Source organism: Hyperolius riggenbachi, chromosome 1, assembly GCF_040937935.1.
Source record: "Hyperolius riggenbachi isolate aHypRig1 chromosome 1, aHypRig1.pri, whole genome shotgun sequence".
NCBI classification, from domain to species: Eukaryota; Metazoa; Chordata; class Amphibia; order Anura; family Hyperoliidae; genus Hyperolius; species Hyperolius riggenbachi.
This window is the reverse complement of record NC_090646.1, coordinates 147720517-147731549: the sequence shown is the minus strand read 5'-3', so window position 1 is coordinate 147731549 and position 11033 is coordinate 147720517. Positions and strand designations below refer to the sequence as shown.

Here is an 11033-nt window from a genome sequence, read left to right as displayed (position 1 = left end):
GATCCCCGGCCAATCAGAGGCCGGGGATCGCCGATCTACGTCACGGCGCTGCTGCGCAGCAGCGCCGTGTGATGTAAACAGCGGGGATTTCTTCCCCCGCCTGTTTACAGTTCGCTGGCGAGCCGCGATCAGCGGCTCTCCGGCTGTTCACGGAGACAGCCTCCGTGAACTGGCATGGAAAGATCGAGCGGCCGTTTCCATGCTATACCACTAACGACCCGCCGACGCCTATGGGCGTTAGGCGGTTGTTAAGTGGTTTTTAAGGCTACTTCCACACAGGGACATTACAGGCGCACGTTAGTGCAGCCTGTAACGCAGCCCATCACACAGCACTACAAAGTCAATGAGGCTGTTCACACTGCCCACGTTGCGTTACACAGTAACGCTGCACGTTTGGGCAAAGTGCAGCGTACTGTGCGTTCTGAGCGGCTTAAGCCACGTTAGACTGTTTGCACATGCTCAGTAGGGGGCGAGAGGAGGCGGGGAGATGCCGCTACAGTAGCCGCGCCCATGGCTACTTAATATGCACTGCACTGGCGGCTGCTGATTGGCCGGCGGGACCACGTCATGCGGAGTGTCTCACTCTGCATCACGAGGTCCCGCCGGCCAATCAGCGCCACTCTGGTAGACCTAAACGTGGCTCACTGTAACGTCCTCTCCCGCACCACCATACGTTGCGTTAGGTGCACGTTATGCGACCTTAACATAGCACCTAACGCAACGTCTTAGTGTGTAAGTAGACTCATAGAATACTTTTAACAGATCATACTGTGAAGTCAGTCATGAAAAATTTAATCTTGTGAAAGTCTATCAAAAAGAAGTCTCTCCTAGTTGACATTCGACTATTTTATCAATCAAACATTGATTGGTCAAAGCCATTCTTGTTGAGATTGGGAAGCAGTGGGTGTGGGGATGCAGTGGACAGAAGCAGTGAGTGAGGCTGCCTTAGCCTGTAGTAATTACCGTATTTTTTGGACTATAAGACGCTCCGGACTATAAGACGCACCTTGGTTTAGAGGTCAAAAACTAGGGAAAAAAATATACTAAACCTGGTGCCTCTATAGTGCAGGGGTGTCTTATGGATCTTTCCCCCCAACTATTATGTCCCTATTGAGCCTTCTTTGTGCTTCTTGTTTCCCCCTATGTCATCCTCTGGTGTTCCACTGTGTCCCCTGGAGTTGCCCTGTGCCATGCTCTGTCCTCCTGTCTCCTTTGGTGTCCCCTGTCCCTGTGTTCAGTGTCCCCCTATCCTCTGTTGTCCTCCTTCCTACATCCCCCCACATCTGACTCCTGTGTCCATACTGTAGCTGATGTCCCCTGTCCCTGTGTGCAGCGTCCCTCTCCTTTTCCCTGTCTCCTATGTCCCCAGACTCCTGTGTGCACACTCAGCTAAAACCAATCACTTTGTAGGTGCCCAGTGCCCCCTGTGCCTGTGTGCAGCATCCACTCCTTGTCCCTTTGTCCCCCGTGCCCGGACTGCTGTGTCCATACTCACGCTGCAGCCACTTTTTACTGTGCCCGGTGTCCCCTGTGTGCAGCGTTCTCCTCGTCCCCGTGTATTTCGTCCCCATGTCCGGACTGCTGTTTCCGTACTCACCCTGCAGCCATGTTGTACTGTATCCAGTTTCCCAGGCGTGCAGCGTCCTCCTTGTCCGCGTGTATTACGTCCCCATGCCGTCATGTGCCTGTAATCGCCGCAGCCATGCCCCGATGAAGAGGAAGTAAGCAGAGGAGACCTCTACCAATCGGATAGGGGGCCGCTTCCCCGGACCGCTTATCACACTACCTTTCGTGCTTCCTTCTCTCTCTCTGCCTGGAACGCAGTCTGGAGGGTGGGACGAAGGCTCCACCATTGGAGCCAATCAGCGCACTCCCCTTGGTCTCGCCGGCGAGACCATCGCTTCCTATCAAGATGGAAGCAGGAGCAATAAGCGGCAGCGATTGGCGGTCTGGGACAGCGCCCCCCGCCTGATTGGTAGATGTCTCCTCTGCTTACTTCCTTATCAGAGTTGCGTGACTGCGGCGATTACACGCACATGATTCTGGGCATGGGGATTTAATACGCGCGGACAAGGAGGATGCATGGGAAACTGGATACAATACAAAGTGGCTGCAGCGTGAGTACGGAAATAGCAGTCCGGACATGGGGACGTAATACACGGGAACAAGGAGAACGCTGCACAGGGGACACCGGACACAGTAAAAAGTGGCTGCAGCGTGAGGACGGGGACATAGAAAGGGGGCAGACACTGCCCTGAGGACCCACATGGCATAGAATGGAGAACACCGGCGGAGGACACAGGATGGTGGACAAACAGGTGCTGGTCAAAATTTACTATTCGCACTATAAGACGCACTGACTTTTTCCCCCCACTTTTGTGGAAGAAAAAGTGCGTCTTATAGTCCGAAAAATACGGTAATACAAAGCTTGTTGCTGCAGAACGTGAGTTACAGTGGGTTGCAAAAGTATTCGGCTTCTTTGTAAGTTTTTCACATTTTGTCATATTACTGCCACAAACATGAATCAATTTTATTGGAATTCCACATGAAAGACCAACACAAAGTGCTGTACACATGAGAAGTGGAATGAAAATCGTACATGATTCCAAACATTTTTTACAAATAAATAACTGCAAAGTGGTGTGTGCGTAATTATTCGGCCCCCTTTAATCTGAGTGCAGTCAGTTGCCCATAGACATTGCCTGATGAGTGCTAATGACTAAATAGAGTGCACCTGTGTGTAATCTAATATCAGTACAAATACAGCTGCTCTGTGAGGGCCTCAGAGGTTGTCTAAGAGAATATTGGGAGCAACAACACCATGAAGTCCAAAGAACACACCAGACAGGTCAGGGATCAAGTTATTGAGCAATTTAAAGTAGGCTTTGTGACAATCCAGCCCCGCGATCCTGTCGAGATCTTCTCCCGTTAGCGTACGCAGGAAGTACGGGTGCAGACGGACAACAAAGACCGGTTGCTGGATTGTCAGAGGGAGAAAGGTTAAGGGCGACAGAGCGTGCCAATCCCGTCTAATCTGCTCCCGTTAGCATACGCAGGAAGTACGGTGAACAGACTGACAATAAAGATTGGTCGCGCAGCTGCCATCAATATGTAATGGGACAAACATCCACCAATCCCGTATTACTAGGCCACTGTTGCCATGCAGGTCTCATGCACTAGAGACTGTTGGAGGCAAATTCACTGTGTGCGTAGTAAACGGTTAAGATTGGTTGGTGGTGCCCATACATGTACAATTCTGATTGTATATACAATCGGTAAACTAAAAATATTGATTTCGCGCTGGAAATCGGGTAAATACACTGCCACCACTGCCTTATTGAGGAGCAGACAGTCTCCAACTAGGGCGAAGAGACCCCAACGCTATCATAATACGGTAGCCAGCCCAATCACGTTCAACACGCTCCAGTCACCGTTCGGGGAATAGTCACTTCCGACGGCTTAAAGACTGTGAGCAATGTGACGTTAAAGAAAGGTTACTGGGTCCCTATATGATGCAATCTCGAATTGTATTTACAATCGAGAAACAAAAGTTATCTATTTCGCACAGGAAATCTGGTACTAGCTAATCCTAGAAGGAAGAAACGGTTATTTACAACCTAGCTAGCAAATCAACAATTTATAAGCAAATCATAAAACAATGCGGTAGTACGACTGACTCTTCAGAGGGCAGATTCGTTATAGCAGCAATGAGATGACCAGAAAAGGCACAAGACTGAACGATAAAAATCGTTAGTTTATTTCTAAACTACGTACACACAGCTTACTTTAGAACAGTTTGGTTTGATAGAGAGTAGAGATGAAAAGAAACAGAATGTCTTAATATACAGTTCAAATACCGTTATTGGTAGTCCATGCGGCAATCGCAAGTCTTTGGCGAAAGTCCAAAATGGCGGTTGCCATGCGGCCAACAGGCCTTTGTTAGAAATAGTTCCACGATGGAGGTTTTGGCCCATGTCCTTGCGGGCTGCCAGGATGTTACTAGGCATCAGATTAAAGGTAAAGGACCCAGAGCTTTCTGGGCTCTCTGTGGTTATAGCCCCCACTCCAGCAAGGAGGGGTTAGGGGGCGTGCATCACACACCTCTTTGGAACAGGAGATCTGCCCGCCCCTTGCATGAACACAAAAATATAGCTGAGTCATGATAGGTGTGCTAATCTTCAAACCATACAGGTTATGTTAAATCTAAAAATAACATTTTTAGGTTGATCAGAATTTAACGATAACAATGATATCAAACTTGGGGGGTTTAGAGTGAATGGTGACCCCAAAATGCATATCTCTGCTTTGGCAGGGCTTACCTTTAATTCGGAAACATCCAATTGTGTGGTTTGTTCCGAATTTTATAATAAGCGGGTTCTGAAGGCCGTTGCCTATTTGGAAAGTCATCTTTATGACAAAAGATGGATTTCATATTTGTGAGATCACAGAAAGGTCAGCTGGGAGATGGATTCTCTTTGATCCTTCAGCTGAGGTAATCCTGAGAGAACCCCCTGCTGTGATCGGTTCCTACCAGTCTGGGGGAAGAGGCGGTTTATTAGGTTCTGTCCATCTAATCTCTGATGGATGAGCTATAACCTTTCCAGGGATGCTGGGGAACTGCTTTAACACAGAGGTGAGAAGAGCTGTAATTAGAAGCTACCAAAGAGCCATTTGTTAGCAGCCAGAGAGTAAGAGAAAAAGTGGATTTTAAACCAACAAATGTCAGTTTGGTTGGTTTGCGAAGAAACTGGCGTTCGTAACTCCATGACGCATTCGATATGTCATATCGACGGCGTCACAGGCTTGGGCTACAAAAAGATTTCCAAAGCCTTGAACATCCCACGGAGCACTGTTCAAGCGATCATTCAGAAATGGAAGGAGTATGACACAACTGTACACCTACCAAGACAAGGCCATCCACCTAAACTCACAGGCCGAACAAGGAGAGCGCTGATCAGAAATGCAGTCAAGAGGCCCATGGTGATTTTGGACGAGCTGCAGAGATCTACAGTTCAGGTGGGAGACTCTGTCCATAGGATACCTATTAGTCATGCACTGTACAAAGTTGGCCTTTATGGAAGTGTGGCAAGAAGAAAGGCATTGTTAACAGAAAGCATAAAAAGTCCCGTTTTCCAGTTTTCCACAAGCCATGTGGGGGACACAGCAATCATGTGGAAGAAGGTGCGCTGGTCAGATGAGACCAAAATGGAACTTTTTGGCCAAAATGCAAAACGCTATGTGTGGCAGAAAACTAACACTGCACATCACTCTGAACACCCCATCCGCACTGTCAAATGTGGTGGCAGCATCATGCTCGGGGGGTGCATCTCTTCAGCAGGGACACGGAAGCTGGTCAGAGTTGATGGGAAGATGGATGGAGCCAAATACAGGGCAAACTTGGAAGAAAACCTCTTGGAGACTGCAAAAGTCTTGAGACTGGGGCGGAGGTTCACCTTCCAGCAGGACAATGACCCTAAACATAAAGCCAGTGCAACAATGGAATGGTTTAAAACAAAACATATCTATGTGTTAGAATGGCCCAGTCAAAGTCCAGATCTAAATCCAATCGAGAATCTGCGGCAAGATCTGAAAACTGCTGTTCACAAACGCTGTTCATCTAATCTGACTGAGCTGGAGCTGTTTTGCAAGGATTTCAGTCCCTAGATGTGCAAAGCTGGTAGAGACATACCCTAAAAGACTGGCAGCTGTAATTGCAGCAAAAGGTGGTTCTACAAAGTATTGACTCAGGGGGCCGAATAATTACGCACACCCCACTTTGCAATTATTTATTTGTAAAAAATGTTTGGAATCATGTATGATTTTCGATCCACTTCTCACGTGTACACCACTTTGTATTGGTCTTTCATGTGGAATTCCAATCAAATTGATGCATGTTTGTGGCAGTAATGTGACAAAATGTGGAAAACTTCAAGGGGGCCGAATAGTTTTGCAACCCACTGTGTATTAGATCAGAACTCTTACAAAGTGGCAGATGATCGATCGGGTATTGATAATTTACAAAATATGATAGTGTAAGTGTAATAGTGTAACTCTTGCTTTAGAGGGCTTTATAATGCTTCTGTCGCCTTTAAGACACATACAGGTCCTTCTAAAAAAATTACCATATTGTGATAAAGTTCATTATTTTCTGTAATGTACATTAGACTTTCATATATTTTAGATTCATTACACACAACTTGAAGTAGTTCAAGCCTTTTATTTTAATATTGATGATTTTGGCATACAGCTCATGAAAACCCGAAATTTCTATCTCAAAAAATTAGCATATTTCATCCGACCAATAAAAGAAAAGTGTTTTTAAGACAAAAAAAGTCAACCTTCAAATATGTTCAGTTATGCACTCAATACTTGGTCGGGAATCCTTTTGCAGAAATGACTGTGTGACAATGCGGTGTGACATGGAGGCAATCAGCCTGTGGCACTGCTCAGGTGTTATGGAGGTCCAGGATGCTTCGATAGCGGCCTTAAGCTCATCCAGAGTGTTGGGTCTTGCGTCTCAACTTTTTCTTCACAATATCCCACAGATTCTCTTTGGGGTTCAGGTCAGGAGAGTTGGCAGGCCAATTGAGCACAGTAATACCATGGTCAGTAAACCATTTACCAGTGGTTTTGGCACTGTGAGCAGGTGCCAGGTCGTGCTGAAAAAGGAAATCTTCATCTCCATAAAGCTTTTCAGCAGATGGAAGCATGAAGTGCTCCAAAATCTCCTGATAGCTAGCTGCATTGACCCTGCCCTTGATAAAACACAGTGGACCAACACCAGCAGCTGACATGGCACCCCAGACCATCACTGACTGTGGGTACTTGACACTGGACTTTAGGCATCTTGGCATTTCCCTCTCCCCAGTCTTCCTCCAGACTCTGGCACTTTGATTTCCGAATGACATGCAAAAGTTGCTTTCATCCGAAAAAAGTACTTTGGAACACTGAGCAACAGTCCAGTGCTGCTTCTCTGTAGCCCAGGTCAGGTGCTTCTGCCGCTGTTTCTGGTTCAAAAGTGGCTTGACCTGGGGAATGCGGCACCTGTAGCCCATTTCCTGTACACGGTGGCTCTGGATGTTTCTACTACAGACTCAGTCCACTGCTTCCGCAGGTCCCCCAAGGTCTGGAATCGGTCCTTCTTCACAATCTTCCTTCGGGTGCGATCACCTCTTCTCGTTGTGCAGCGTTTTCTGCCACACTTTTTCCTTTCCACAGACTTCTCACTGAGGTGCCTTGATACAGCACTCTGGGAACAGCCTATTCGTTCAGAAATTTCTTTCTGTGTCTTATTCGGTGTCAATGATGACCTTTTGGACAGCAGTCAGGTCGGCAGTCTTACCCATGATTGCGGTTTTGAGTAATGATTCAGGCAGGGAGTTTTTAAAAGCCTCAGGAATCTTTTGTAGGTGTTTAGAGTTAATTAGTTGATTCAGATGATTGGGTTAATCGCTCGTTTAGAGAACCTTTTCATGATATGCTAATTTTTTGAGATCGGAATTTTGGGTTTTCATGAGCTGTATGCCAAAATCATCAGTATTAAAACAATAAAAGGCTTGAACTACTTCAAGTTGTGTGTAATAAATCTAAAATATTTAAAAGTCTAATGTTTATCAGTACATTACAGAAAATAATGAACTTTAACACAATATGTTAATTTTTTGAGAAGGACATGTATATTATGCAAACAGGGCCCTTGGGGGTACTCATCTCGGGAGAGTAAGCCTCTGGATCCTAAAGAGGCTTCCACCGTCATCCCTCGCAGACCCCCTTACATTGCTGGGACCCCTGGAAAAAAATAAACAATAACTTCAACAGTCACTGCTGTGTGCAGGTGCAGTAGTGGTTTTTCCATGGGCTCCAGTGGAAAGAGCCAGGCCCAATCCGGTCCGCTCTACTGCTCAGGCACACAGCATCTGCAGCTGCACAGTAGAGTGGACCCGATTGGGCTCAGCTATTTCCTATTAGGCTTGCGACAAGGACAAGTGGATCTTCGTGGGTCCCCACACTGGATCCCCTCTCTGCTGAGGAGGACTGGGGAAGTGTCTTTATGATCCAGGGGCTTCCCCCTCTTGAGATAAGTGCCCCCTAGGGGCAATTCTTTTCTCTTCAGGTGCACTTTGAAAGAGAAGACAACTTCAAAGCAAATATAAATTAGTCAAGCATGGAGTAATCATTAGTCTGCAAATTGTATTCTGCTTTCACAGGTTTGTTTTATTTTAATAGATTCAGACAGAGGGTCACCTTTATATATGCCTTTATTTTTCTGTGCAATCCCCACCTCTGTTGGATTAGTAGATTATTCATTATCATTAATCCTGAACCATTGTACAGCAATGCTGTATTTCTTGGTGCCCTCCCCTACCATAGACTGTCACTACAGTACTGTAGATATGTTTTATTGCCGGATGCCTATAGTCAGTCATAGGTGCATTGCTCATAATCTATCTAAATTGCTGCTGAGGTACGAGCATCCATTGCTTTAATTATTCAGCTGCATAACTTCATTTCAAAATGGTATCTTATAATAACTGTTACGTCTTATGCCAACAGCTGTGTTTTTCTGTAAATGTCTGTTGCTTTATCTTCATTTATACATTGCACTGTATTCCTTTATATCCAAACATTTTCTATAAATACCCTAAACTTCTCAGTTGCAGAGGTTGTTTTGATGTCGCATAAAACAGGAGGAAATTTGGAATCTGGTTGCTATAAGCAACAATTTTTGTAAGGTCTTAACCAGTTCACCCCCAAGGGTTTTTATCCTAACGGACCAGAGCAATTTTCAGTTGTCAGCGCTCCTCCCTTTTATTCCCTAATAACTTTATTACTACTTATCACAAGAAAATGATCTATACCTCGTTTTTTTCCTCACCAATTAGGCTTTCTGTGGATAGTACATTTTGCTAAGAATTTTTTTATTCTAAATGCATTTTAATGAGAAAAACAGAAAAAAAAGAAAAAAAATCATTATTTCTCAGTGTTCAGCCTTTATAGTTTTAAAATTAAACATTCTCCTGTGGATAAAACAAACACGTTTTATTTGCCCAGTGGTCCCGATAATTAAACCGTTTAGATTATGTCCCTACCACAATGTATGGCGACAGTATATTATTTTGAAATATAAGTGGTTATTTTTCTGTTTGTTCTGGCCATAATTACAAGCCCCTATGTAATAAATTAAAATTAATTTTCCCCCATAAAATATAGAATAAAAAGCTGAGTCCCTAAGGCAACTATTTTTTTTTTTTTTTTAAGCTGATTTTTTTTTTTACAAGTGTTTTTTTTGGGGGGGAGGGTTGGAAGTGTAATTTTATTAATGATGTGTATATACTTGAAAATGTATGTATTTTGTAGGTGTAATATACTTTTTGGCCACAAGATGGCGCTAGTGAACACTCATCGGACGTGTTCACTTTTTTTTTTTTTTTTACACTTTATTAAACTGTTACATTTCCTGTTTATGTGAATGGACGTAGCCGCTGTTCGCAGTCACGTCCATTCACTCCAGGCACTGCGATTGGGTAGAGGACTGTTCGGTCCTCTTCCCCAATCGCCCAGCATGGGATCCCGACGGTAATGGCGGCGGTAGCGGCGGACACACGGCGGTAGCAGCGGCGGGAATGCACGACGTATTAAAACGTCATGTTGCTGTTAATAGCGGTAAGCATGACGTTTTAATACGTTAGGATGGCGGTAAATGGTTAAAGAGACACTGAAGCGAAAAAAAAAATGATGATCTTATGATTTGTATGTGTAGTACAGCTAAGAAAAAAAACATTAAGATCAGATACATCAGTCTAATTGTTTCCAGTACAGGAAGAGTTGAGAAACTCCAGTTGTTATCTCTATGCAAAAAAGCTATTAAGCTCTCCGACTAACTTAGTCGTGGAGAGGGCTGTTATCTGACTTTTATTATCTCCACTGTAATTGAACTGTTTACTTTTCCTCTGCTAGAGGAGAGTTCATTACTTTCACAGACTGCTCTGAAAGACTCATTTTGAATGCTGAGTGTTGTGTAATCTGCACATATTATAGAGTGATGCAATGTTAGAAAAAACACTATATACCTGAAAATAAAAATATGAGAATATTTTCTTTGCTGCTAATCTTCTAGTAATTATTCATAGTACACAACCAATTTATTATATCATATATATTTTTTCGCTTCAGTGTCTCTTTAAGAAGAAGCTTAATTGATCATGCCTTTCCGCCTGAAAAAAATGAATACTTTTTCAAGATTAGATGTTTATTTGAGCACAGTTCTCAGTGTGACCCTTTTTCTCTCAAGGATGTCCATGTATTTGCCTTGGAGACTGTTCTTGAACATGTAGGAAGGCGGCTGTATCTTGCAACAACATACACAGAGTTTTGGTTCTATTATACGTGAGTATTTAAATTGAATCTGGTGTATATGGTTATGTCATGAATAGCCACAAAGTTGATCAGCACCCAGTGGGGATAATACAGTACATATACTCTGCAGAAAGACCCCGACTAGAAGCGAAGAATCTAACTGCACCATGTGGGTAAATTAAAGCTCTTTATTGGGTAGAAATCAAGGAGATTGCCACTACCAGCGACAAATGCTATTTTGGAAGGTCGTTATTTTTCAAACTGAATTGGCTCTGAGCCAATTCGGCTGTCTTTTTATTGGCTGGGGTACTTTTTCCCCTTTGAGAACTGGGGTTTCTCTGACAAACCTGCCTCCAGCTTCACTCTGCCACTGGTGATGAGTTAACTTCCACCTTACAGTTCCTCTTTAAACAAGAAGTCAGTTGTTACTTCCTAGATTGGCAGATCTACGACTGCAGTTGCCACCCAGTTTGACTATGGCCTGCTCTTCATTCACTGGTATTAGAATGTAGTAGAATGCATTGATAGCAGGACATGGATTGAAGAGGCTTCATCCATGCCCACTTTGTGGGCATGGATGAAGTGAATGGATGAGGCAGTCATTTATACACACATTTTCTTGCTGTAACCAATGCTTTTATCATTATTATGCATTTATATAGCTTAGACATTTTCTG

The 11033-nt window shown here is 44.2% G+C and overlaps 1 protein-coding gene across 2 annotated transcripts in view; it reads left to right on the top strand.

Annotated features, from left to right (window-relative positions):
- Nucleotides 1-11033, top strand: part of PRIMPOL (primase and DNA directed polymerase) — a 91990-nt gene that overhangs the window by 32064 nt on the left and 48893 nt on the right. For both annotated transcript variants that reach the window (XM_068278717.1, XM_068278716.1), the window contains exon 3: nucleotides 10292-10386. In XM_068278717.1, coding sequence (XP_068134818.1) covers nucleotides 10292-10386 — 95 coding nt within the window. The remainder of the gene's footprint in view (nucleotides 1-10291; nucleotides 10387-11033) is intronic.